The sequence below is a fragment of the Aquila chrysaetos genome, unplaced genomic scaffold (genome assembly GCF_900496995.4).
Source record: "Aquila chrysaetos chrysaetos unplaced genomic scaffold, bAquChr1.4, whole genome shotgun sequence".
In the NCBI taxonomy this organism is placed as follows: domain Eukaryota; kingdom Metazoa; phylum Chordata; class Aves; order Accipitriformes; family Accipitridae; genus Aquila; species Aquila chrysaetos.
In genome coordinates this window covers 1-26,538 of record NW_024470424.1, presented here as the reverse complement: position 1 = coordinate 26,538, position 26,538 = coordinate 1, and the positions used below count along the sequence as shown (strand labels likewise).

The following is a 26,538-nucleotide window of genomic DNA, read 5'->3' as shown; positions in this document are numbered from 1 at the left end:
GCGCGCGCCCGCCCCACCTCCCACCTCTGACCACGCCCCTCTCCGCCCCACCCCCTCCGCCAACCAGCGAGAGCGGCGGGCCAGAGCGGCCCCGGCGCCGCGTGGCCGGGCGGAGCAGGGAGAGGAGACGGGGGGGGGGGGGGGGCGCGCGGCTAGAGAGGCACCGTTGGGTTTACCATAGAGAGGGCGCTAGAGGGGCACCCACCGCTGCCTGACTGTTGGGGTGCTGGCGGTGCGGCCCCACCGATGGAACAGGCCCGCGGACACCCCATGGCCCTGCACCGGGCCCCGGGCCCGGCACAACCGGCTACAGCACGCCAGGGCCTCCCCGCCCGACCCCCCACACCCCAGCGCACAGCCTCTCATGACACCCCCTCACCTTCCCACTTAACACCCCGCCGGGGCGCACTGCCAGCTCACAACACCCTGGGCTCTGCCCGCCCGACCCCCACACACCCCAGCCTCTCACGACACCCCATCACCTCCCTGCTTAACACCCTGCTGGGGCGCACAGCCGGCCGGTGGCACCCCAGCTCTTCCCAGACCCCCACCCCGCTGCAGCACACCCCGTCACCCACCCCTGGGGTGCCTGTCACCCTGCCACAGGGCACAACCGGCTCGCAGCACCCAGACCCTCCCCAACTGACACCCCAGCTCCCTCCAACACCCCCACTCCTCCCCGCCTGACACCCAGCTGCAACACACGGCCGGCTGACACAACACCCCAGGGCTGACAACACCCCGCTGCAGCCCCCCATGTCATTCCCCCCCAGCCCCCGGCGCAGGGCCAGCAGTGCCGGTAAACGCGGTGGCGGGGGGCAGCCAGGGCCTCGCCCCGTCCCCGAGGGGCCGTTGCCCCGCAGCCAGGCCGGGAAATGGCCACAATCACCAGCGGAGGGGAAGCGGCGTTAATCGGATCAGGCGCCCCCCCAGCCGCCGGTTCCCCCCCGCCGCGGCGGCTCATCAGGGAGGTGTAGAAAACCCCGATCGCATCAGGATCGACCGAGGGGCCTCCATTAGGAGCCTGATGGCTCCTCAGCGGGATGGGGGAGGCCGAGGAGGGGCCGGGGGCCGCTAATGGACGGGCAGGGAGTGAGCTCAGCCACTGGCCCCAGTTCAAGGGGGGGAGCGAAGCTCCAGGCCAGCTGCAGGGAAGGAAGGAAGGGGGGAGCCAGCCCCGCTCCCTCCCTGGCTCTGCACCCACACTCACGCCCTCGGTGCGTTTGTTTTTTTTTTATTCAATCCGAGTTGCCATGTGAACGGACCCAAAATACAAAAAAAAAAAATCAAAAAAAAACCAACGACGAAAAAATCCAAGGAAAGAAAAGACAGAAACAAACCCGAGTATTTAAAAAAAATAAATTGATGCAAACAGGGCTGAGGTGGGACTGAGGCCCCTCCAGGGCCTCTCTCCTCCACGGGGTCTCGAGCCCCCAGCCAGGCACCGAGGGGTCAGGCGGGGGGGGGGCCGGGGACCCTCCTACCCGGCTCCTGTGTCTCCCTGCCCTCGGCGTCAGGGGCAGGAGGATGCGAAGTCGTGGCAAGGTGGGCCGGGACCCGGCCGGAGCCCAAGACCCAGGTCCCTGCCGCGGGGGGGGCCGGCCCGCCCAGTCCTCTTGCCGATCTGGGAACCGGCCTGGAGCCAGCCGGGGACAGGGCTAATCCGAGCCGGACGCGGATTCTTCCGAGCTGGGGGGCAAGCTGGCAACTCCCTCCTCCTCCGAGTCCTGTGGGCAGGGGATGAGGTCAGGGCGGCAGGGGATGAGGTCAGGGCAGCAGCTCCCATTCCCCCGCCTCTCCTGTGCCCCACTGCGGGGACAGGGTGACAGTGGTGACACAGGGATGTGTGTAGCACAGACAGGCCACCCACAGCAGAGGGATGTGACCAGCATACCGCAGACAAGAGGTACCAGAGGGTCCCAGAGCCCCTACCGGGATGGGAGAAGTGGGCCTGCTCCCAGAGAGACAAACAGAGCATGGGGAAGACGGGCCAGTAGAACCCCCCCCGGCCAGGCGAGAACCCTACCTCCTTCTTGCTCTCTGCGGAGGAGCTCTCATCGCTGGAGACAAATTCCTTGCTCTTGAAGCTCTCGCTCATGTTCTTGGCAGGGGACTTGGTGGAGGACAAAGACTTGGAGGCTGCACCTTTCTTCTCCACTTTCCCCTTCATCTGCTTCTCCTGCTTCTTCTTCTTCTTTTTAGACCTCTCCCTGCATGTGTGTTGGGAGGGTGGAAGAGAGAGGAGAAGCGTTATCCTGCTGACAGCCCACCGGCCCGGTCTCTGGCACTGCAGAGCCAAGGATGCTCTTCACACACACCCCAGCCCTGGAGAGGTTCAGGCACCGTGATGGCTGGGCAACAGCCCAATTTCAGAGGGGCGAAGCCCTGTCACCCTCCCCACCAGCCCTCCCTGCTTGGCGCACTCACATCTTGGAGCTCTCTGACTTGCTGCCCACACTGTACTCCTTCATGGCCTTCTCGTAGTCCCTCCTGGCATCTTCTGCCTTGCGATCCCATTCCTGCAGCAAGAGCACAAGGTTAGTGGGGCCTTCCCCTCCGCCTCCTCCACCACCTGCACCACCAGAGCCCAACACCATCCCCACTCACACCACGCCAGCACTCCCACCACGGCCCTCACCACCTTGGATCACGCCTACGCTCACCCAAGAGCTCACCAGCCCAAAGACATCACCTCCCCACTGCCACACTCCCCTCCTGACCTCCTGCCTATGAAGCACCAGGTTCTGGAGACCAAGCAAGAGCCTGCCAGGCCTCCTCAGCTCCAGCCTCCCCCTCTGAGACCAGGCTCGGCTCTCCCAACCAGCAGAGCAACCCAGATGCCCCGCCCCTCACCTCTTTCTTCTCCTTGGACATGGCTTTCCAGAGCTCGCCGGCCTTCTTGGACAAGTCTGTGATGCTGATGCCAGGATGGTCTGACTTGATCTTCTCACGGTTGGCATTCAGCCAGAGCATGTAAGCTGACATCGGCCGCTTAGGAGCATTGGGGTCTTTCCCTTTCTTGCTCTAGAAGGCAGGGAGCGGAGAGAACAAGGATGAAAGCCTCAAACAGCACCACTCGCTGAAGACCTCGAGACCTGGGGCTGCCCCAAGACGAGGGGCTGGGTCTCAGCTTGCCTCCTACATCCCACCAGCAATTCAGCTACACCATCAGGGGAGACGGGTTGTCAGGTCACACCCACAGAAGCTGGAAGGGCAGGTTGCTGGAGACAAGCCCCCCAACAACCAAAAGGACTGGCTAGGTGCGGGCACAATGCACCCTTTGGAAGAGACTCCACCTAGACTCATCCGCAGGAGGCAGCGAAGTCAGGCTTGGACAACTGACCCACCCAGGGCAAAGCACAGCGAGGTGGTGCCACCAGATCGGACCGTGGCAGAAGGTTGAGGTGAAGCAGCTCAGCTGATGGGCTGCGACCTGCATCTCCCCGGTGTTGCTCCCAACAGGGAGCACCAACCCATGCTCCAGGAGCAGGTCCTGCTCTCCACAACCCGTCAGCAGCAACCTCTCACCTCCAGCTGCTTCTTGCGAGGCTTGCGGTCTTTGACAATCTTGGCCTTCTTAGCTGGCTTCTTCTCATCCCGGTCGCTGTCACCGTCACCGCTGGAGGAGCTGGCCGAGGCATTGCTGTCAAACCTGTGTGGAGGTACTTGGCTTCAGCAACAGCTCAAGACCCCCACCCCAAAAAGATGAAGCACAAGGTGGAGGAGACGTAGCAGCAACAAGCAGGCAGCAAGACATGCCCCTGAACTCTCCCAGCCTCCGACAACCCATAATTCGGAGGCTTCCTGAGCTGAAGCTCTTGTGTTCGTGCTTAACAGCTCTCAGGGGATTTTCCTTCCACGAACACAGCTCATCATTTTCTGACTTCCTGTAAATTTTAGGCGCTCACAACGCCACATGGCTCAACTCCACCAAGACCCACCTCCTCCTGTCAGGCTGAACCCAGCTCCCACCAGCACACACGATGGCCCTTCATGCTGGTGCAGACACTGTGATTCTCGCACACCTTCTCCCCCAACTCTGGATTTTATGGAGCTGCGTCCCATCCTCCTCCCGCTGTTCTCTTTTCCAGCCTGAACAGCCAAGGCCTCATCCAGGAGCTGTCTGATCCCCCTGACTGCCCCTCTCTAACCCTTTCAAGTTGTGTCATGTCGTCATAATAGAGCGAGCCCAGGACTGTACCTGCTTCTCGAAGATTTTTAAGCCCAGGGATCTATAAAGCGATACTGGCTGTGCCTGTAGCATTCCCCAATGTTCACACAGCCCCATGCAGCTGCTGCCCCCACAAGACACCCCCAAACAGCACCTTCCAAAAGCCCCCCCAGACAGACCCCTGCCCAGCCTCCACTCACTCTTCAGCCACGTCGTCATCCTCTTCTCCGGGGTTGAAGGACTCATCTGGAAGAAGAGAGCGCAGGGGTCAGCTTATAGCGAGGTGAGGACAGACAGGACTTCACCAAGGAGGGGCAGGGGGGAAGAAGCCTGAGCATCGAAGACAGCCCCCCCAGCACTCCCTCACACTCCCCCAGCCTCAGCCCTCACCCGTCTCCTCCCCAGAGCCGTCGCTGCTGTCATTGGCGTTCTCCTCCCGGATCTTGCCCTCCTCCTTCATCCTCTCCAAGTAGGCATCGTGCTGGTCCTCATCGGAGTCAGCGTATTCATCGTAGCTCTGCTTCATGCCCTGCGGGAGAGACGGTGTGAGAGCCGCTCCCCACGCTCCCCTGACCTGCACACACCTGACCTCTGGAAACTGCAACTCCTGGCATGCTCCTGGGTGGGCACGGCCCCCAGGCAGGCCCCAGACACATGCACAGGGCAGGGAGGACAGGACACCCACCATGTCCCCTCCTTCTCCCTGTCAGGGCTCCAGAGAGAGGGGCAGAAAAGTTATCTGAGTTAGGGGGGGAGGCCCCTTGCAAATCATGCCAGGGTTACTGGGTTTAGTCAGGGACCACCACAGCCATGCAGAGGAAACCTGCACCAGGAGGAGGAAGAGGAGAAAGAGGAAGGGATATCGCACGGACCTTTTTCCTCTACAAGGGCAAGGAGAGAAAAGAGAGGTGAAAAAAAAGGGAAAAGCCGCAAAATTTTGGAGAGAAGACAGCCCCCAGCCCTCTCCCCACCCCAGCCGGCGGGGCAGCGGTTCCAGCAGGGTGCGGGGAACCAGCCCTGCTCAGCAGGTACCTCCTTAAGGCCTCGGTTCTTGATGTTCAGCTTCTTGGCATTGACGAAGTCAAAGAGCTTCCCGTACTCCTCCCTGCGGGACAGGCAGGGCAGTCAGGGTGGCTATCAGGGTCCCAGCAAGGCTCCCGCCTCACGGTGCAGAGAGCAGCCCAGCAGGCACAGCGAGAGCCTGCCCCGCACCCACCTCTCTATGCTGCTGAAGGTGTACTGCGTGCCCTGCTTGGTCTCAATCTCGAAGTCGAAGGAGCGGGTGGTGGTGGTCCCGCGGGCAAAGTTGACGAAGGAGATCTCGTCAAAGCGGATGTGCACGGGTGGCTTGTGCACATAGATGAAGCCCCGCTCCAGCGGGTATAGAAGCCCCGAGCTGGCCTTGTAGGAGCAGGTGATGCACTGGGCTCCAGAGTGTCTGCAAGGGCAAATGCAGCCATCTTATACCCGCAGGGAGCAAACGCTCTCCCTGTGCCCATCCCCACAGCAAGACAGAGGACCCCAGCAGCCCGGACGAGCCCGTCGGCTGCTCCCCCGGCACAAGGCACGAATCTCGCAGAGCCCCTTCTCCCTGTCAACAGGAACAAATGAGAAAGAGAGGGGCCGGTCCTGCTGCCAGAGTCAGGGAGGATCTCAAGCCGCTGGCCTCAGACTACCAAACCAACAGCTTCTCCTGCCCTAGGGAGGACAAGGCACACTTTGCATCCCTCCCCATCTCTGCGCCTTTTCCGGCAGCGGGAAGATCCCATGTTTCACCACCCACACCCCCCCTCAGCTGCCAGCAGCACGCCTCACCCCTGGAAGTTGCCAGGCACGGTGATCTTGCGATTCACCAGCGCCTTCATGACCCGGCTGACCATCTCGTAGAGGGAGCCCGACATGTTCTTGGTGAGCCGCCCTTCGAAGCGTTTCTCCACCTCCTCCCTGCGCGGCCAAAAGAGAGGGCAACGGTGAGAATGGGAAGTCAGGAGGTTCATTACCTCCCTCCCAGCTCCCCGTAGCCCACAGATCCAGGGAGGGGGTCAAGGAAGTGGCTTGGCAGGAGCAGAACTCACTCATTCATGTTGAGGGTCAGGGAGATGTCCTCATCCTTGGAGAAGAGCAGGATAAGGAAGTGGTAGCGGGTCTGGCCTTGCTTTATCGGGGGATCCAGGCTGATCTGAAAAGAGAAGAGGAGGTGAGGACCTGAAATCCCCCAAACCCATCGCTTCTCACCCTTCCCTGGGGGAGGGAAGACCCCTCATCCCCTCCTCACCACAAAGAACATCTGCCGCTGGTCCTTGTGCGGGAGCAAGAAGAGGCGCAGCACGGTCGTGTAGGGGATCTTGTAGTCAAAGGTCTTGCCATGGAGGTGCAGGAAGGTGGGGTAGATGCGGATGTCGTATCGCCCACGAGGCGTCAGACACTGCAGTTCCCGGAAGATGCAGATGGCATCTCCGGTGGCCTGGATCACGTCCGCCTTGGAGAGGACGTTCTGAGCGAAGGCCTGCAAGGGAAGGGAGTTATGGCCAGGTGAGGGTACCCAGCTACCACCTCTGCCCGACCCGCCATCCCCGCGGCCCCCCACTCACCTCCACAGGATCCACGCCATCCTCCTGGGTCGGCGGCACGTAGAAGCGAACCTCCATGAGCGAGACCTCGGCATCATCATTCTGGTGGAACTCCAGCGTCACCTCGTTTTTGCCCGTCGTGCACTGGGAGACGTTGCTGAGGGGGATCTCGAACACCGGCTGCTCCCCGATGTCAAAGGAGAGCAGCTGCCCTGCAGGGGTGGGAGGGGAGACTCAGCCTGTCACTGCAGGATCAGAACTACCACACCACGAGGTGGGGATAAGGTCCACCCTGCGGGTCAGGCCCACAGCATCCTCCTAGATCCCATCTCCAGCAGCAGCCTTGGTCTTCTCCCAAAGTCCAGCAATGCCTCTCCTCTCCCCCCCTGCACTCCCATGCTCCCTCCCAAATCTCCAGGCTTTCGCCTTCTGGCTATGGCCCCGGAGATTGACGTTGATCAGAAATGAACAGGAGGGAACTGTCTGTTCCCATGTTCCCCTGCTCTCAGACCAGGGAGGAGCATCCACCAGCTCCCCTGGCTCCGGCAGGCTCTGCCAGACGCTCGCAGCTCCCAGCCCGACCCTTCTTTTACATTGAGCATTCCCTGCCTGCAAAACCTTCACCCTGGATTTGGGGCCCGCAGGTATCTCCTGCTTTCCTGGGATGGCTAACATCCTCTCTGTCCCCGAGGACACCACTAGAAAGCAGGCCGCTGCTCAGGGAACCGGCTGGGTGCTGCAGGAACAGCCATGGTGGTGGGAAACTCTCCCAGCCACCAGACCAGCCCCACCACCTTGGGCTGCAGCCAGCACAGAGGTTCCCTTCCCCCAGTAACAGCATCATCACGACTCACCTCCGAACCTCACCGTCCCCCAGTTCCAACCCTTCACACACAGATCCTTCTCCGCCAGCTCCAGGCGATAGTGGGCCTTGAAGAAATCTGAGAGCTTATCAAACTCCTGGGCCGGGGCGAGAAGGAGGGAACATCCGTTAGAAACCGCCACGTACGGGCAGGCGCTGCCCAGAGCCCATAACTGGGACGCAGCGCCCCCCCAGCACAAAGAAAGCAGCAAGAAAAATAGGGGTCAGAGCTGTTCTTGGGGAGTCAGCGCTGCAAGACTCGCAGGGAGCGCAGCTCAACACAGGACAAGCACAAGCCAGCAAGAGAAGAGACACCAGCCAGGGACAAGGATGGGCCAGGCACGCAGGGGCTGGGGGACTCACTGATTCCCGGAAACCATCGTATTTGTAGACGTGGCCGTTCTTGGTGAGCAGCTTGAGGCCATGACCGAGCGCCACGCGTCGCCACACGCCCTCAGCCAGCTCCGAGGCCTGGATATTGTCCACTTTCCCCGTCTTGCTGTTCTTGAAGATCACACCTTGGCGGCTCAGCCGCAGCCGCCCGTCGTTCTGGTGGGAGAGGCAGGTGTGAGGCAGGGGCGGCTTGCCCCACACGCAGGGGAACAGCCCAACGACACCACCAGCCCCCAGAGCAGGGAACCGCCGCCTTTCGGGCACAACCAGCTGCTGCATGACCCTTCCAGGCGAAACAAGGTGCCTTCCCCAACCGCCCACCAGTTTCAGTCGTCACACGCTCCATACCAGCTCAACTGGGGATTCAAGTGGCCACAAGACAGTCACGAGCACCCTCGGTGCCACTACAGTGCTGTAGCTCCATCAGGCTTTTAGGGACAATGTTCCAAAAGCCAGAGGGTTAAGGGTGACCCAGAAACACTCAACACCCCCCCAAGCCGTCCCTGCCCGCTCCCCTGCGCTGGAACAGGCTGACAGCCAACAGGCAACCCTCTCGCAGCAGCCACAGTGGATGCACAGAGCTGGCATCCCTTCTCCCTCCTCCTGGAAGCGTTCCCAACCGCAACCTCGCTCGCTCCGCAACGGGCTGGCACTAAAAGCCCCCATTGATGCTCCAAAACACTTCAGCCCCGGAAACAAGGCGCCTCCGCGCCCCGCTTCCAGGCGAGATCAGCAAAACACCCTCTGCCAGGACGAGGCGGCGGAAGAGACGCCGGGGCGGGGGAAGCGCCCTGCAGCGTTTCGGCTGGGAGAGCAGGTCTCTACGCGATGTGTCACCTGCCGGGGCCCAAGCGGGGCTCCCCGGGGACCGTCTCCCTCCCCCCCTGGCTCGCTCACCATGGATCCCTTCACCTCCTGGTATATCTCGTTGAACTCCAGTGTGTCGGCCATGGCGGCTGGGGGAGGCACCCAGGCTTTGGGAGGGGAGGGAGGCTGAGCGCAGCGAGTGGTTCAGTTCCCCCCCCAGCCCGGCATGCCCCAGGTCAGCGGCAGGTGGGGATGGGGATGGGGACAGGGACAGAGCAGCTGCGGGGGGAGAGGAGGGTGAGCGGAGCTCAGCCAGGCGGCTCCCCGGGAGGAAGATGGCTCCCGGCCCCCCCGCAGGGGCAGGCTCTGCGAGCACAGCCACGCCGGCACCCCCAAAACCAAACCTCTCTCCCGCCCCCAGCCCCGCTTTCCTCGCCCCACCCCGGGACGCTGCCTCTCGTGCTGGGACCGACCCACTCGCGGGGGGCGACCCAGACCGCCCCCTCTCCCCCTGCCCCAGATGCACCACGGCCCCACGGCCTTCCCCCGCGCCCCCCCCTACCCTCGGTCCCTCCAGCCCTGCCCTTCCCCTCCCCGGTGCTCCCCCCCCCAAACTCCCCCCCTCCCCGCTGCTCCCAGCCCCCAAATCCCCCCCAGCCTGAGCTCCCCACCGGGGCCCAACCCCCCCAGTCCCGGCCCCGTCCCGGTGCGGCCCCCCGGGCCCGGCCCCCCCCCGCACCGCCGACACTTTTCCCGCCTGCGCAACACGAACCTCGCGCGGAGCCACCCCCCCCCCCGGCCGCCGCCGTTGCCGCCGCCGCCGGAACCCGCCCCCACTTCCGCCACAGAGAGGAGCCGCTCTGTGCGCCACCGCGGGAGGACCGAGCGACAAGGGCGCGGGCGGGGCCCATAGAGCGCCCGGAGGACTCCCGGCTAGAGTGGATGCGGCGTCCCGCACCACCCCCCCCGCCCCCCGCCATAGAGGTGGGGGATGGGCGGCTAGAGAGGCCGCCCCCTCCAGGCCTCACCTGCCGCGCTGCCTCGCCGGGCACCATAGAGCGGCGGGAGGTCTCCCCGCCGGCCCCCCGCGCCGCGACCCCCATTGGTCAGCGCTGGGTGATCCCCGTGACGTCACCGCGACGGCCGGGGGGGGGCACCCCCTCCAAAACCGGGGCACCCCCAAAATGGGGACACCCAGAGAGTGGGAGCACCCCAACTAGGAGGCCCCCCCGGTGGGGTGGGGGGCACCCCCAAAGCCGGGGGCCCGCACAGACAGGGCACCCCCCACATGAGAGGGGACCCCCCCCCCCCAAACCAGGCCCCCCCCAAACGCGGGCCCCCCCCCCCATGCGCCCCAACGAGGGGCTGCCCCCGGCCCCGCCCCTGCGTCGGGGAGCCCCAAAGGAGGGGGGCATCGCAGGGGACCCCCGGACCGGGGGGGGGGACGACACACGACACCTTGTGCCAGCCCGTCCCCAGCTGCCCCCTCCCTCCCCCTGCACTCCTCCATCCCCCCCCAGGCTGAGCCTCCGCCCCCCGCCCTGCCCCCGCCCGCCTCCCGCCCTGCCTGGACCCCTGCCTGCTCCTGCCCGCCCTGCCCACCCCAGCCCTCGCTGCCGGTACCCCTGCCCGCTCCCGCCCTGCCCGCATCGCCCCTCGCTGCCGGTACCGCTGCCCGCTCCCGCCCTGCCCGCATCGCCCCTCGCTGCCGGTACCCCTGCCCGCTCCTGCCCTGCCCTGCCCATGCCCCCCCCCGCACCCCGGCACCCGCTGGGTGACCGACTTCTTCTCCTACGAGACCACCAAGTCGGTGGTGGTGAAGAGCTGGGTGGTGGGGGCCGTCAACCGCGGCGTGCAGCTCCTCATCCTCGCTTACTTCATCGGGTGAGACCCCCCCCCCGGGACCCCCCCCTCCCCGCCGTCATCCCGCCTCGCCCAGGGCATCCCTTGGCAGTGACGAGCGGGTGTCAGCAGGGTGACGGGGGGGCTGCTGCCGGTGGCACCCGGCGGGTGACGAGGGGGATGGGGGGGTGACGGCGAGGGGACAGCCTGGGCGGTGGTGCGGGGAGGGGGGGGGTGGCTGGGGCAGGAGCGGCGGGTGACAGCCGGGTGATGGGGCGGAGGAGGGACAGGCGAGAGGGTGACAAGTGTGTCAGTGCCGGGAACGTCAGGCACACCCGGCACGGGTGACACGGTGGGGACAGCCAGGAGAGCGTGTCAGTGTGGGTGACATGATGGGGACAGCCAGGAGAGCATCTCGGTGCGGGTGACAGGAGGGGGACAGCATCAGTGAGGGTGACAAAGAGGGGCGGGAGCAGCAGCATGGCCACAGCAGGTGACGGAGGGGGTCTCTGACCCCGGGTGCTCCCGGGGGGGGGGTGACAGCAGCCACCGGCGGGGCACGGGCAGGTGACAGGCGCCTGTCGGAGGCCTGGCAGCCGCTCGGCTGGCAGCCCGGGGTGCCCCAGGGCTCCGGCAGCTCTGGGTGGGCTGGGGGTGACGGCGGGGCGCAGGCAGGTCCCGTGGGGGTGGCTGTGGCTGTCCCCACCGTCACCCCCGCGGCTGTTGTCCCAGCTGGGTCTTCCTCCATGAGAAAGCCTACCAGGTGCGGGACACCGTCATCGAGTCCTCGGTGGTGACCAAGGTCAAGGGCATCGGGCGCTATGCCGGCCGGGTGCTGGATACGGCCGACTACGTCACCCCCCACCAGGTGAGGGGGTGCCGGGCCCCTCCCCTGCCTCAGTTTTCCCTCTCGGATGCAGCAGAGGGCAGTCAGGGTGACGGGCAGGGCGACGGTGACATCCCCCCCCCAGGGCACCTCGGTGTTCGTGGTGGTCACCAAGCAGATCCTGACGGAGAACCAGGTGCAGGGCGTCTGCCCAGAGGTACGGACGGGGCTGGGGGGTGGCGGGCAGGGGGGCACAGTGGGGTGCGTCCCCCCCTGCACCCCCCACCCAGGCTCACCACCACCCCCCCCCCAGAGCGAAGCCGAGTACCGCTGCACAGCCGACCGTGACTGCCAGGGGAAGAGCCCCACCACGGGCAGCGGTGAGGGGGACCCCCGCCCTGGGGGTGGGGGGCTGGCGGGGCTGAGGCCTGCCCGCTCGCCACACTGATGGGGGCTCCGGCAGGGGTGCTGACGGGGCGCTGCGTCCCCTACAACGGGTCCCTGAGCACTTGTGAGATCCAGGGCTGGTGCCCGCCGGAGGTGGACACTGTCGATGTGTGAGTGTGACGGGGGGGGGACATGGGGGGGCAGGGATCTGTGCCCCTGCACCCCAGGAACACCCCCTTCTCCCCCCCAGACCCGTCATGCTGGAGGCTGAAAACTTCACCCTCTTCATCAAGAACAGCATCCGCTTCCCGCTCTTTGGATTTGAGAAGTGAGTGGCACCGGGGATGCGGGGACAGGCGGGGGGGGCCGCGTCCCCCCCCCAGCCGGGCTGGCTGATGGCCATGTCCCCCCCATGTCCCCCCAGGGCCAACCTGCCGCCCCCCGGCAGCTGGGGGGAGCTGGGGCGCTGCCGGTTCCACCCCGAGCGGCAGCCCCTCTGCCCCATCCTGCGGCTGGGGGACGTGGTGCGCCTCGCCGGGCAGGACTTCCCCACGCTGGCCGCCACCGTGAGCCGTGGGGCGCGGGGACACGGCGGGTGGGGTGTGGGACGTGGGGACACAGGGCTGTGGGGTGTTGGGACGGGGGAACGTGGGATGTGGGGGTGTGGGGACATGGGGACGTGAGACAGGGGATGTGGGGACGTGGGACACGGGGGCAGAGACATGGGACGTGGGGATGTGAGACGTGGGGACATGAGGACATGAGGGTGCAGGATGTGGGGACACGGGGACATGGGGCGTGGGAACGTGGGAACGTGGGGACACGGGGGTGGGGATGTGGGCGAATGGGGTTTGGGATGTGGGGACATGGGACGTACAGGTATGGGGTCATGGGACAGGGGGTGTGGGGACACGGGGATGTGGGGCTGCAGGGATGTGGGATGCAGGCATGGGGATGTGGGGACGCCGGTAATGTGGGACATGGGGACACGGGGACGTGGGATGCAGGGCACGGGGACGTGGGGACGCGGGTCCGGGGCCACAGCTCGCGGCTGACCCTGAGGGCCGGGGCAGGGTGGGGTGCTGGGCATCAAGATCGGGTGGGTGTGCGACCTGGACCGCGCCTGGGAGCGCTGCCTGCCCCGCTACTCCTTCACCCGCCTGGACGGCCTTGCCCGACCCCCCGCCCCGGCCCCCGGCTACAACTTCAGGTACAGCACACGCCACCGCATGGGGACACGCGTGTCACATGCATGTGCGCAGCCTGGCACGGCCCCTGTCCCCCACGTCCCCGCGCAGGCACGCCCGGTACTACCGCTGGCCGGATGGCACCGAGCGCCGCACCCTCACCAAGGCCTTCGGCATCCGCTTCGACGTCCTGGTGTACGGCAATGTATGTGCGGCGCTCGGGGCCTCTCCAGGGACCCTATGGGGGCCATGGGGGGTGGGGACCCCCCCACCAACTGGGGTCTCTGCACCCCCAGGCTGGGAAGTTTGGCATCGTCCCCACCCTCATCAACACGGTGGCAGCTTTCACCTCTATTGGCGTGGTGAGTTGTGGCTGTTCTCAGCCCCTGTGACAGCATCTCCCTGGGGGTGGGGGGCTTGGCAGAGGTCCTGTGCGCCCCACAGATGTGGGGCAGGGAGGGCGGTGATGCCCCATAGCGATTGGGAGGCGGATGGAGGAAAACCTCATAGCCGTGGGGCATGGGGACACGGCAAAGCCCCAGGGTGATGGCAGCCTGGCTCCGTGGTGGGCTGTGGGGTGTCAGGGGGGTGCCCCATAACGTGGGACCCCCCCACCCCAACGCTGCTGCCCCCAGGGCACAGTGCTGTGCGATATCATCCTGCTCAACTTCCTGAAGGGAGCCGAGCACTACAAGGCCCGCAAGTTCGAGGAGGTCAGCTGTGGGGCTGGGGCCGCCGTGGGGCTGGGGCCAGAGCGGGGTCACCTTGGGGTGGGGGCTGGATCAAGCCACACTGGAAGATGTGTGGGGCTGGCCGGGGGGACGTGCAGGCAGTGCCCCTGAGCCCCCCTGGCTGCCCTGGCTATGGGGCAGCGACTAACCCGGCGCCCATCCCCTGCCCCACAGGTGCCAGAGGCTGGCGTGCCCGCGCCCCCCACCAGCCCCACGGCATGTCCCCTTGGGGCGCTGGGGGGCTGCAGCCGAGACAAGCAGTCCACCGACTCGGGCACCTTCTCCCTCGGCCTCTAGCTCTGGGTGCCATGGGACAGCCCCCCACCTGCCCCCCACTCTGGGGCAGCCCCCTGCCTGCACCCGGCCGGGGAGCCCCCGCACCCTCCCCGCCCCAGTCCCCCCAATGGCTGGCACCCCCTTTCCCACACTGGCAGTGGGACAGGGCACAGGGGGCATATGGGGCAGTGGGTGACGCTGGTGGCCGTGGGGCAGGGGGGGCCATGGGGACGACGTCGGGGCCGCAGTGGTGGCAGCAGGAGCACAGGGGACAGGGCACAGGGTGGCACTGGGGATCACGGCAGGACAGTGGGGGCACAGGGTGGCTGAGGGGGGAGGATGGGGGTGAGGAACATAGGGTGGCCCCGGGGGTGGCAGAGGGACACAGGGGACGTGGGGGGGTGGCACGGGGGATGTGGGGAGAATGGGGTGGTCCCAGGGGTGGCAGAGGGGCACAGGGCTCCAGGGATGTCCCACAAGGGCTGCCCAGGTGGGCACCAGGGCTGGGGTGCCTGGGGAGTGGGGATGGGGGACACAGCCCTCTGGGTGCCACTCTGCTGACCCCCCGCACCCCGTGACCCCCAGTGCGTGTGTGCCCAGTGCCACCGCGGGAACCTGGCCCCCATCCGCAGCCCGCTCATCTGCACCGGGGCCAGCGCCCACAGCCGGGTGAGGGGCTCGCCGGGACCCCCGCCGGGCTCCTCCTGCCCACCCTGTCCCCAGTGCCCACCCTGGGTGCCCCAGCCCCATCCCCAGGGTGCCCCAGCCCCACTGTCCCCCCCTGACCCAGGTCCCCAGTGCTCCCCTCACCAGGTGCCACCTGGCTGGGGGGGTCCGGGGGGTCCCACCCCATTTCCCCTGGGTCCCCACAGCTCCCACACCTCCAGCAAGGGGCAGGGGCTGGGGTGGGCACCAGGGCAGTGGGTGCTGTTGGGTGCCAGGGGTGACACCCCAAGCCCCCCCCCCCCAAGATGGGTGCTGGGGACATGTGGGCTGCCGGGCCCTCTGTGACCCCCCCCAGGACCTCCCTGCTCCCAGCCTGCCCCACAGTGGGGGGGCTGCACCCCCCACCCCAATAAACCTTTGGCTTGCAGCACCCATCCATCTCCAGTCTGTGCGGGGCGGGGGGTGAGGGGCGGTTATGGGGGGGTCTGATGGGAAGGGTTGGGGTGCAGGGGCAGAGTAAGGGGAGGACAGGGTGATGCCACCGATTTGGGGGTGGCCATGGGATCCGCTGTCAGGATGCCACCACAGCCCCCAGGGAGGGGCCTCTGTGCCCCCCCATTGTCCACGCAGGGGCTGTGCAGGATACAAAGGGACACCCCTGTCCCCAAACCTCGCCCACACTGTGTACCCCAGGGTGCTTCCCACCGCCCCTGTTACAGCCCCAGCACCCAGCACCCACGCCAGGGCCCCCCAGGACCCCCCACCCACCTGCCCAGGGCCCAAACACAGAGATGGGTGCTAAAAGCTGATACTTTATTGAGATCCAGGGTGGGGATGCAGCCCCCCCGCCGTGGGGCCAGTGGGGAGGGACGGCAGCAGGGGGTTGCCTGGGGGGACCACAGGGCTGGGGGGCACCATTGCGGGGGCTGAGCCCCTCAGTACTTGCAGATGAAGGGCAGCCTCACCCGGCAGCGCACGCTCCTCCAGCGCCCATCTGCGGGGGGAAGAGGGAGGTCAGCCCTGGCACCCAACAGCACCCACTGCCCCAGGGACCAGACCCAAACCCCCAGGGACCCAACCCTAAACCCCCTTGGTGCCAACTCCCCCAAACTACCCTATACCAGCCACCAGCTCCCCTTGGCGTACCACCTCCCCACCCCGAGGCTCCCCCAGCATCCTCTCCACCCACCCACCCACCCACCCACAGGCAGAGGCTCCCAGCACAGCCCCCCCAAGGCCCTGGGTGTCCCCCCCCCCCACCCCACTGACTGTTGGTGCAGAGGGAGGTGCAGTAGCGGTGGGAGCGCAGCGGGTAGCCGTGCAGCCAGTACGAGTAGTTCCAGCGGCTCCGGTCAGTCCACCAGCAGTGCATGATCCTGCCCTGCACAGGGGGGGGGTCAAGGGCGTGGGGACACTCCCCGGCACTGGGCATGGGGGGCCCGGGGGACAACGGGGTAGGGGACGGGCTAGGAGCACCCGGGGGGGCCATGGGGGACAGGGCTGTGGCACCCAAAGTTGGGCACCGGGGACAGGGGGACAGGGCTGGGGCACCCAGGGTGGGCACTGGGGACAGGCAACAGAGCTGGGGCACCCAGGGTGGGCACAGGGGACAGGGCTGGGGCACCCAAAGTTGGGCACCAGGGGCAGGGGGACAGGGCTGGGGCACCCAGGGTGGGCACTGGGGACAGGCAACAGAGCTGGGGCACCCAGGGTGGGCACAGGGGACAGGGCTGGGGCACCCAAATTTGGGCACCGGGGACAGGGGGACAGGGCAGGGGCACCCAGGGTGGGCACGGGGTACAGGGGCACAGGGCTGGGGCACCCAAAGTTGGGCACCGGGGACAGGGGCACAGGGCTGGGGCACCCAGGGTGGGCACTGGGGAAAGGGGCACAGGGTGGGGTGGTGGGTGCAGGGGGGTGCCTTACCACGGGCTCGGTGATGGCCCCGATCCAGACCTGCCCACGGTTGGTGCTGAGCTGTGCCTGGCGTCGCAGGAGGCTGTTGACGCTGTAGCTGTGGATGGAGGCCAGTTGCCCACGGTAGCACTGGGCACAGATGCGCTGTGGAGAGGGACACACACTGGTTACGGGGATGCCCGGGTGGCACGCGGTGCCCCGTGACCCCAAATCCCCCCCTGCCCATCCTCTGCCCACCTGGGCCTTGTGGAAGCTCTGGCAACGGGTGACGATGACGTAGCGGAAGGTGCTGGCGCCCAGCGGGTTGGCGACGTTGAACGCCTGCGTCTCGCTCTGCAGCGGGCACCGGGCATCCTCCTCCGGCACCTCCAACGCTGCCTCGTCCACCTCGGGGCTGTCAGGGGCTGGGGGCACCGGTGGGCGTCACCCTGGGCACACAGGGTGCAGGGGACCCCACGGTGTCCCCACGGTGTCCCCGCGGGGTGGGCAGCGCGGCGGGCACTCACCGGAATGGCTGGCGGAGGCCGTGCCCAGCAGGGCCAGGACGAGGAGCAGGCAGGGCTGCATGGCGGGGCTGGGGACACCGGCACCCTCGGGCACTCTCGGGAGATGCCGTGTCCCTGGTCACTCTCTGCCACCCCTGGGGCCGTCCCCACAGCCCCTAGCCCCCCCCCGTACCCCCCATGTCCCTGGTTCCCCACTGCCATCCCCAGGCCACCCTGTCCCCTGGGCACCCTGTGCCACCCTGTCCCCCCCCATGTCCCCCTGGCACCCCAGAGCCACCCGTTCCAGCTCCAGGGACACCCACCCCGGTCCCCAGTCCCGGCAGCTGGAGACTGAGCCCACCCCGCTGTCCCCGTCCCCCGCTCCTCACCTGGGACTTGGGGGTCTCTGTCCTCTGTGGGCTGGGTGGCTCTGCCCGCTGTCACCCTTATATGGGTGATGGGGCCACACGTCCTCACCGCAGCCTTACGCCACCCCGGCCTGGCCCCCCCCCCCCCCACCAACTGCTGGGGACGGCGGGGGGGACCCCGGGGGGGACCCTGCCTGCACCCTGCCTGGTCCTGCCTGGCACGTGGGGCACCCACCGGGCACCTGGGGAATGGGGACAGGGGTCTGCGGGGTGGGGGGCACATGGCACAGGGGTGGGGGCTGCTGGGGGAGTTGCATGGGGCAGAGGAGGGGGGGTGCTGCGGGGATGTGGGGTGCACAGAGCACGGGGGTGGGTGCCGTGGATGTTTGGGGGGGTACAGGGCACCTGGGGTGGGGGCTGCAGGGCTGTGGAGTGCATGGGGTGGGGGCTGCTCAAGTTTGAGGGGTGCAGGGCCCAGGAGTGGGGGCTGTGGGGGTCAGCATGTGGTGTGCAGCAAGTACCGGGGGTGGGAGGGTGCTGGGGGGGTGCTGGGGGGGTTGGGGTGCTGATACCATCTCCCGCCCGGCAGCGCTTGCCCAAGGGCCATTTCCTCCTCAACGGCCGCGGCCCCCAGGGTCCAGCCCGGCCGTTGGCCCACAGCCCCCCCGGCCTGCCCCCCCCCGGGGTGGCCCCTGCCCTCCGGCCCCGTGGGGCTCGTGACTCAGCACCCCACAGCCCTTCCCCTGGGCCCCCTGCACCCCTCTCCCGTGCGCCCCACAGCCCCCATCCCCATGCCCTGTGCAACCCCCACCCCAGCAGCCCCCTCCCCCGTGTGCCCCCCACTCCAGCAACTCGCACCCTGTGCCCCATGCCCCCCACACCCCCTCATCCATGGGACCCATGCCCCCCAAACCCCTGCACCCCCCATGCCCATACCCCCTGCACCCCACGCCTGTGCACCACCCCACCCCAGCAGCCCCCTCCCCTGGACCAAATGCACCCTGCACACCAGCCAGGCAGAGTGCAGGCAGGGCCCCCCAGGGTGCCCCCCCCCCTCCTGCCCAGAGGTTGGCGGGTGGGGGCCACAGCGGGGCTGAGGCTGGTGTGGCACAAGGCTGTGGTTGGGGACATGTGGCCCCCTCACCGCTATAACAGTGACCGTGGGCAGAGCCCCCCAAGTCCCAGGTGAGGAGCAGGGACAGAGACAGGGACAGCGGGGTGGGCTGTCCCCAGCTGCTGGGGCTGGGCACCAGGCTGGGTGTCCCTGAGGCTGGAATGGGTGGCTTTGGTGTGCCGGGGGGACCTGGGGGGGGGGGCAGGGTGGCCTGGGGATGGCAGTGCGGAACCAGGGACATGGGGGGCACAGGGGGGCTAGGGGCTGTGGGGGCAGCACCAGGGGCAGAGAGGCTGGGGCACACAGTGGCGCTGGGGATGGCAGAGGGACAGTGGGGACACGGGGGGGGGGGGGGGGGGGCAGAGGGGCAGGATGGGGTTGAGAAACCCAGTGCGGCACCGGGGTGGCAGAGGGACAAGGGGGACTTGGAGTGGCACGAGGGTGCTGGGGCCACGGGGATGGCAGAGCGACACTGGGGCACGGGGCGGGAGGCACAGGGGATGTGGGGAGAATGGGGTGACGCTGGGGGTGGCAGAGGGGCACAAGACACGTGGAGGTGGCCCCAGGGGTGGCAGAGGGTGACCAGGGGGACACGGCATCTCCCAAGGGTGCCCGAGGGTGCCGGTGTCCCCAGCCCCGCCATGCAGCCCTGCCTGCTCCTCGTCCTGGCCCTGCTGGGCACAGCCTCCGCCAGCCATCCCGGTGAGTGCCCGCCGCGCTGCCCACCCCGCGGGGACACCCCGTGCTCCCCCGGGTCCCCTGGACACCCCAGGCACCCGGCAGAAGTGCCGTGCCCACCACGCCGGCCGGTGCCCTGTGCCCCAGGGCTTGCGGTGGGTGGCAGAGGGACCGTCCCGGTGCCAGCCCTCACCCTGTCCCCTGTGCCAGCCCCCCACCACTCCCAGGAGGTCCCCGGCATGGCCGAGGAGGGCCGCTGGTTTCACTACGTGGTGGTGACCAAGGCCCGCACCTACGCTGGCGCCCAGGTGAGGGGGGACTTGGGGTGCTGGCGGGTGCCCGGTGGGTGCGGCGGGGTGCTGAGCCATGACCTGTCCCGCAGTGGCACTGCCGGGAGGTCCTGCGGGGGCAGCTGGCCTCGGTGCACAGCGCCGCACGCAACCAGCAGCTGCTGAACCTGGCGCGCACCTACACCCACCGCCGCAAGTTCTGGATCGGGGCCGTCACCGGCCGCTGGGTGAGGGGGGCCCAGCCCCCACCCGGGGTGTTGGGAGTGGGGCTGGGGCTCGGTGTGGGTGCTGGGGCTGGGAATGGGGCTGGGGCCGAGTGTGGGCTGCTGGGGCTGGGTATGGGGTGCTGGGGCTGGATATGGGTGCAGGAGCTGGGTGCTGGTTACGGGGTGCTGGGGCTGGGTATGGGTGCAGGAGCTGGGTGCTGGTTACGGGGTGCTGGGGCTGGGTATGGGTGCAGGAGCTGGGTGCTGGTAACGGGGTGCTGGGGCTGGGTATGGGTGCAGGAGCTGGGTGCTGGTTACGGGGTGCTGGGGCTGGGTATGGGTGCAGGAGCTGGGTGCTGGTTACGGGGTGCTGGGGCTGGGTATGGGTGCAGGAGCTGGGTGCTGGGGCTGGTGTTAGGACTGGCTAAGAAGTGCTGCAGCTGGGTGCTGGAGCTGGTGAGGGGAATGGGTGTGGGAGCTGGGGCTGGAACTGGGTATGCAGCGCTGGGGCTGGTTTTTGGGGGTGAGGGGCTGTGTATGGGGTGCTGGGGCAGGGTGCTGTGTGCTAGGCGCTGGGTGCTGAGGAGGTTCTGCGGCAGGGGGGGAAGTGGGGGTCACATTGGGAGGACGCCAGCCCCTGGAACTATGCCAACTGGGCGCCCACCTACCCCCACCGCCTCTTCACCACCTGCACCACTCTCAGCGCCCGTGGTGAGGGCACCCGCACCCTCCACCCACTGTGCCAGGGCACATGGGCACTGGGTGGGGAGCACAGGGCTACTGGGGGCAATGGGAAGGGGGTGCTGGGAGGAGGCACAGGCCACTGGTGGCAATGGGAGGGGGCAGTGGGAGGGGGCACAGGACTACTGAGGGCTCTGGGAAGGGCACTGGGCTACTGGGGGCACTGGGCTACTGGGGGCACAGGCCACTGGTGGCAGTGGGAGCGGGGCACAGGACTACCGGGGGCACTGGGAAGGGCACTGTGGGGGCACAGGCCATTGGTGGCAATAGGAGGGGGTGGTGGGAGGGGGCACAGGGCTACTGGGGGCAATGGGAGGGGGCACTGAGAGGGAGTACAGGGCACTGGGGCGCACTGCCACCCCATGACACTGACGCTGGCCCCTGTCCCCAGATGGGCTCTGGAGAAGCAAGCTCTGCTCCCAGCTGCACCCCTTCATCTGCCAGTACTGAGGGCACCCAGGGGTGCTGCCATGGCACCACTAGGGACTGGGGACCCACGGTGGCCCCTATCCCTGACTGAGTAAACCAGAGATGCCCTGAGGCTGTGTGTCCATGTGTGCCAGGGCTCCACGGGGAGGGGTCTGTGCCCCCCAGCCCTGGGAGGCAGGCTGGGTGCCCAACCCCATAGCAGACACTGAAGAACCCCCAGCGGCTGGGGGCACTGGGAGGGAGGAGCACAGTGAGCAGAGGGGTCATCAATATTTATTTCCCCCCGCCACAAACACACCCTATCCCGCTGGCACAGCACCACCACCCCTCAAGTCCAATAGAAAAATGGGGTGCAGCAGGTGCTGGGTGCTGCGCCGGCAGCTCGCAGGCATGGGGCTCATTGGGGCATCTCGGCGGGGGTCTCGGCACCTGGGGGTGCTGTGAGGGGGGTGCCTGCAGCTCCCAGCTCCTTGGCTCGCCGCCGGCACTCGCAGGCCACCACCATGGGACTGACGAAGGCCACCAGCACCACGGCGATGAGCCCCAAGTTCATCTGGGGGGGGGGGGGGTGTCAGGGCATGGGGCCAGGGGGCTGATGCGACCCAAGCGGGTGCCCCAGGCCAGCCCCACAGCCCCCCCAGGCCCCCTGTGCTAGGTGCAGGACCCCCATTCCCCAAGGAGCAGGACCCCCACCCTACGATGGGCCAGCGCCCTGAACCTGCCATAGACCAGGGCCGGGACGCCCATCCCTCCCCAGGGCAGGACCCCTTCCCCTGTGGGGCAGGACCCCCATCCCTCTGGGGGGCAGCCGTGGGGCAGACACTCACATAGAAGGGGTCCCCGCCGAGCGGCCCGCGCACCAGCGCGACGCAGGGGTACTGCAGCAGGGCCACCAGCGCCGACAGCGCCATAGCCAGCCCGTACAGCTTCCCAAAGTGCTGCGGGGGGAACCTGCCCGGCCACCAACGTGTCACCTCCACACCCTGCCACCCCCACCCTGCCACCCCGTCCCCTGCCACCCCCCAACCCTGCCACCATCCCCTGACACCTCCAACCTGTCCCCTGCCACCCCCATGATGACCCTGCCCCAACCCCTGCCCACCACCCCCCTGGCCCCACCACCCTGTCCCCTGCCCTGACCCCCCCCAACCTGTTCCCTGCCACCCCCATGATGACCCTGCCACCATCCCCTGCCACTGCCGCCCAGTCCCCTGCCACCCTGACCCCACCACCTTGACCCCCGCCACCACCGCCCCGACCCCACTGCCCTGTCCCCCGCCACCGCAGCGGCAGTGGCCGCAGGACTCACGCGATGGCCAGGAAGGCGGCATTGCCGCCGTAGAGGAAGGAGCGGCTGAGCACCTGCAGCACGAAGGTGGCGAACTGGACGGGCAGCATGGGCACTGCCGCACAGACCGAGAAGAGCACGCACAGCGTCACTGTCACCACCAGTGACAGCACGGACGCCCGCAGGTCAGCCAGTGCCCCGACGGCTCCTGCGGGCACGGCGGGGTCAGGGCGTTACAGTGGTGGCACCCAGCCACGAGCCCTGCTGAGGGCGTGGGGGGACATCGGCAGGACGGACGCTCCCCGGGGACCTGGGGGGCCTGGAAGGGGGGGGGGGCTGGGGCTGGTTACCCTCGGGGCGGGGGGTCTTGCCCCGCTTGTGTCGGTCGAGGATGAGGCCGTTCCATGGGGCACAGAGCACCCCGCAGAGCTGGGTGAAGGCAAAGGCGTTGGTGTAGGTGCTCACTGTGGGGAGATGGCGTCAGGGCAGGCGGGGGCCAGACCCCACCGGGGTGTCCCCGGTCCTGCCCCCCTGTCCCGTCCCAGCAGCCGTGCCCTACCCAGGTGGGAGTCTCCGCGGGCCAGGTGGTCGAGGAGGGGGTTGAGGGTGCCGATGAAGAGGTAGTGGCGCAGCTGCATGACGGAGAGCCAGGCCACGTGCCAGGCGAAGACCCTCGAGCACACACAGGCCCTGAAGGACACCCCGGGGGGGTCCCCGTCGCCTGCGCCCCAGGGGTCAGGGGTGGGTACACGCCCAGACACGCCTGCCCAGGCCCCGCCCCCGGGCCCACCCACTGGAGGCTCCCCCCACATCCACCTACATGGCCACACCCCCTCGTCTGCATAGCCATGCCCACCCTCCAGCCACACCCATGCATGACCACACCCATGCATAGCCACACCCAGCCTGGGCAAACCCCCTTCATCTGCATAGCCACGGCCCACCCTCTGACCACACCCATGCACAGCCACACCCACCCTCTGACCACACCCATGCACAGCCACACCCAGCCTGGGCAAACCCCCTTCATCTGCATAGCCACGCCCACCCTTTGACCACACCCATGCACAGCCACACCTGCCCACCCCGGGCCACACCCCCTTCATCTGCATAGCCAGGCCCACAGCTCGTCCTTGCAGCCACACCCACCTCGTATACATGCCAGTCACCAACATGACCACGCCCACCCCATATGAGCCCCTCCCCTCCCACGCCCCCTCCCCGCCCCAGACAAGCCCCACCTCTGGCACCTCTGGGGGCGCTGGGCTCCAGGGGGGTCTCCTCGGGGCCGGCCTCCCCCGGCGGCCGCTTCTCCTCATAGGTGCGGTACGACTGGGACCGCCCTGGGCACCGCAGCCTGCAGCACCACCCACCCCGTCACCCCCCCGCACCCCACCGCCAGCAGGACAGTACCCACCACCACACATGGGATGGGACCCACCACCACCACCCATGGGATGGGACCCACCACCACCCATGGGATGGGACCCGCTACTGCCTGCAGGACAGGACCCACCACCCACAGGATGGGACCCACCACCACCACCCACGGGATGGGACCCACCACCCACGGGATGGGACCCACCACCACCCACGGGACGGGATCCTCCACCACCCGCGGGATGGGACCCACCACCACCCATGGGATGGGACCCGCCACCACCACCCATGGGATGGGACCCACCACCCATGGGATGGGACCACCACCACCCATGGAACGGGATCCTCCACCACCCGCGGGATGGGACCCACCACCACCCATGGGACGGGATCCTCCACCACCACCCACGGGATGGGACCCACCACCACCACCCACAGGATGGACACTGCCACCACCCATGAGACAGGCATTTCCACCCACGCACAGGACAGCACCGCCACCACCCGCGGGACAGGCACCACCACTGCCACCCCCCCCAGGGGACGGGCACTGCTGCCCCGCGGGGCGCAGGCTGGGCCCCCCTACCCGTAGTCATAGGCAGGGGGCAGCGGGTAGGGGATGTGGGTGCGGGGCATGAGGAAGAGGGTGCGCAGCAGGTGCCAGGCGCTGCAGGCCGCCATGAAGAGGAACATGGCCCGCAGGGACAGCCCGTGCTCGTACAGCACCTGCGGATGGGGACGGCGACAGGCTGAGCCACCGGCCCACGCCGGCCACACGCCACCGCCCCGGGGCCACGGCTGTGTCCCCACGTGTGGCCCCAGTGGTGGCTCGACTGTGGCCCCAAGTGTGTCCCTGGCTGTGGCCCCAGCTGTCCCAGCTGTGTCTCCAGCTGTGACCCAAATGTTCCCCACTCTGTCCCCAGCCCTCCCCACAGTGCCTGAGCCAGGGACAGGCCCCTGGGGGCACCCAGCACCACCCCCCTGGCACCACCGTGTCTGCCCCCCGACCCTCACCTTGATGATGAGGAAGATGGCGGACGAGGAGTCAAAGGCTCCGTTGTAGAGGGTGATGATGATGGAGCGGTACTTCCCAAAGAGGTTGCCCACCTGGCGCAGAAAGACACCCCCCCGCACCATTAGGAACCCCCCAGCACTGGGCAGGGTGCCCCAGCCCCCGGGTGGGGGTCAGGGTGCTGGGAGTACTCACCTGCATGTTGGTGAGGAGGAGGAGGATGCCGCCCACCGACAGCATCGACATGGCCGGGAAGAGCAGCACCGCCAGTTCTGGGGACATGGAGGTCAGCAGGGACAAGGCGGGGTCCCCACCAGGTGCCCCCCCAGCGCTGGAGCACCCAGTGCCCACAGGGTCTCACCTGGGGTGGAGAAGGCGACGAGCAGGGTCCCGCCAGTGTAGAGGGAGCTGAGACGTGGGGACAGCGGTGACACATGGGGACGGGACCCTGGGGGGCAGCTGACACCCCCATGCCCCGGTGCTACTGTCGCATCGGCACCCAGCATCCCAACACTTCATGGGCACCCCACCACCGCCTGGCACCCCGGGGCCAAGGGACAGGGGGACGTGGGGGGCCCCTATGGTTATGGGGGTGCCCTGGGGACATCGGGGACACCTGAGGGCATTTGGGGGGGGCTGGGGCAATGGGGGGCCCCTGGGACTGTGGGGGGCATGGGACACACTGGGGACATTTGGTGGCACTGAGGGACAGCTGCCAGGATGGGCTGTGACCCCCCAGTGCCCCGAAGGCAGCACCCTGGGCTGGCATGGGTGCCCCCCCCAGTGCAGGCAGGGCCCTGCCTGCCCCACCCTGCCTGGCTGCCTTGATAACCACCCCACTCTCGATAACATCCCCCAGCCCAGCCTCCGCCACCAGCACCCTAACAACAAACCCTCACCCCCCCGGGCACCCATGGGAGCCCCTGCCAGCACTGCCCCCCCCCCCCCCCCCCCACGCCCACTCACATGGCGATGAGGCGGGCGACGGTGGTGCCGAAGCGGTCGAAGATGAAGCCCATGGGGAAAGTCACGAAGTTGTTCATGAAGGAGCCGATGGTGAAGACCAGGGAGAACTGCTCATCCTGCCAGCTGCAGTCTGCGGGGCGGCCGTCAGCGGGGATGCGGGCACGGGGACAGTGGGGACATGGGGTCCCACAGGGCATCAGGACAGCAGGGACAGCGGGGACACAGGCATGGGGACAGTGGAGACGTGGGCACAGGGACAGCAGGGACGTGGGGCACCACAGGGCACCAGGACAGCAGGGGCACGGGGTGCTGCAGGGGACGGGAAAAATAGGGACCTGGGGCACCGGGACTGCGGGGACACAGGGCACCACAGGTCACCAGGACTGTGGGGACATGGGCCACTGTAGGTCACCAAGTAGTGGGGACATCGGGCACCACAGGGTGTGGGGGACAGTGGGGACCCAGGGACAAGGACAGTGGGAACCTGGGGCACCACAGGGCACCAGGCAATGGGGACATGTGGCACCTCGGGCCACCAGCACCACGTGGACATGGGCCAGCAGCACCTCAGGACACAGGCACATGGGGGACACGAGGCAGGACAAAAGCGAGGCCATGCCACCGCAGGGACGTGGCCGGTGGCTGGCGGTGGCCAGGGGACGGGGACCCTACCGGGCAGCAGGGTCCGGTTGGGGCTGGGGGTGGCAGTGGGCTGGCACAGGTCCTTGAAGTAGCCCAGGTCCTTGAGGACGAAGACAAGGGAGGCCCAGCCAAAGATGATGCCGCAGAAGGCCCCGCACTCCAGCAGCCCCGAGAGGAGGGTCCCCAGGCGCTTGGCCACCCCCGCGCCACCCCCCGCCATGGCACCGGCCTGGGGCGTCCCCACTGCGCCTGTGGGGTGACAAACACCAGCGCGTCACACCCCACCTGGCACTCACGTTGGTGA

At 67.8% G+C, this 26,538-nt stretch overlaps 5 protein-coding genes across 14 annotated transcripts; 2 read left to right on the top strand and 3 right to left on the bottom strand.

Moving 5' to 3' along the window:
- Positions 1-1,218: 1,218 nt before the first annotated feature.
- SSRP1 (structure specific recognition protein 1) lies at positions 1,219-9,623 on the bottom strand. 5 transcript variants are annotated; one of them, XM_030007132.2, is made up of 18 exons: positions 9,576-9,623; positions 8,894-9,082; positions 7,967-8,152; positions 7,596-7,701; positions 6,763-6,953; positions 6,447-6,677; positions 6,247-6,350; positions 5,987-6,115; positions 5,388-5,609; positions 5,204-5,276; positions 5,044-5,052; positions 4,562-4,700; positions 4,372-4,417; positions 3,529-3,652; positions 2,854-3,024; positions 2,428-2,519; positions 2,027-2,210; positions 1,219-1,727 (listed from the first exon to the last, which is right to left on the bottom strand). In XM_030007132.2, exons 2-18 carry the CDS (start codon positions 8,945-8,947, stop codon positions 1,659-1,661), a joined length of 2,130 nt encoding a protein of 709 aa, XP_029862992.1. In that variant the 5' UTR covers positions 8,948-9,082; positions 9,576-9,623; the 3' UTR covers positions 1,219-1,658. The 5 variants fall into 5 exon arrangements, with proteins under 5 accessions (XP_029862992.1, XP_029862988.1, XP_029862993.1 ...); XM_030007128.2 differs by having other exon boundaries at positions 8,894-8,970; positions 9,576-9,594; XM_030007133.2 differs by lacking the exon at positions 9,576-9,623 and adding an exon at positions 9,543-9,558.
- P2RX3 (purinergic receptor P2X 3) lies at positions 9,030-15,148 on the top strand. The gene is made up of 14 exons (XM_030007122.2): positions 9,030-9,049; positions 9,652-9,908; positions 10,330-10,687; positions 11,378-11,513; positions 11,617-11,688; positions 11,785-11,851; positions 11,935-12,028; positions 12,109-12,186; positions 12,283-12,424; positions 12,932-13,068; positions 13,157-13,250; positions 13,342-13,407; positions 13,681-13,758; positions 13,951-15,148. Exons 1-14 carry the CDS (start codon positions 9,030-9,032, stop codon positions 14,071-14,073), a joined length of 1,722 nt encoding a protein of 573 aa, XP_029862982.1. The 3' UTR covers positions 14,074-15,148.
- Positions 15,149-15,233: 85 nt separating this feature from the next.
- On the bottom strand, positions 15,234-17,595 carry LOC115338524 (bone marrow proteoglycan-like). Of its 2 annotated transcripts, XM_030007137.2 has the most exons (6): positions 17,510-17,595; positions 17,142-17,236; positions 16,873-17,039; positions 16,645-16,779; positions 15,988-16,099; positions 15,234-15,712 (listed from the first exon to the last, which is right to left on the bottom strand). In XM_030007137.2, the coding sequence occupies exons 2-6, from the start codon at positions 17,200-17,202 to the stop codon at positions 15,654-15,656; spliced, it is 534 nt and encodes a 177-aa protein (XP_029862997.1). In that variant the 5' UTR covers positions 17,203-17,236; positions 17,510-17,595; the 3' UTR covers positions 15,234-15,653. The 2 variants fall into 2 exon arrangements, with proteins under 2 accessions (XP_029862997.1, XP_040977924.1); XM_041121990.1 differs by lacking the exon at positions 17,510-17,595 and having other exon boundaries at positions 17,142-17,333.
- Positions 17,596-19,510: 1,915 nt separating this feature from the next.
- Positions 19,511-20,998, top strand: LOC121233149 (bone marrow proteoglycan-like). Its single transcript, XM_041121989.1, has 4 exons — positions 19,511-19,588; positions 19,663-19,797; positions 20,376-20,487; positions 20,909-20,998. Exons 1-4 carry the CDS (start codon positions 19,520-19,522, stop codon positions 20,965-20,967), a joined length of 375 nt encoding a protein of 124 aa, XP_040977923.1. The 5' UTR covers positions 19,511-19,519; the 3' UTR covers positions 20,968-20,998.
- Positions 20,999-21,201: 203 nt separating this feature from the next.
- On the bottom strand, positions 21,202-26,505 carry SLC43A3 (solute carrier family 43 member 3). 5 transcript variants are annotated; one of them, XM_041121987.1, is made up of 12 exons: positions 26,265-26,505; positions 25,593-25,722; positions 24,988-25,034; positions 24,822-24,898; positions 24,629-24,721; positions 24,201-24,340; positions 23,476-23,591; positions 22,794-22,924; positions 22,585-22,663; positions 22,256-22,442; positions 21,774-21,897; positions 21,202-21,499 (listed from the first exon to the last, which is right to left on the bottom strand). In XM_041121987.1, exons 1-12 carry the CDS (start codon positions 26,452-26,454, stop codon positions 21,344-21,346), a joined length of 1,470 nt encoding a protein of 489 aa, XP_040977921.1. In that variant the 5' UTR covers positions 26,455-26,505; the 3' UTR covers positions 21,202-21,343. The 5 variants fall into 5 exon arrangements, with proteins under 5 accessions (XP_040977921.1, XP_029862995.1, XP_040977922.1 ...); XM_030007135.2 differs by having other exon boundaries at positions 22,585-22,698; positions 22,794-22,955; positions 23,485-23,591; XM_041121988.1 differs by having other exon boundaries at positions 23,485-23,591.
- Positions 26,506-26,538: the final 33 nt, after the last annotated feature.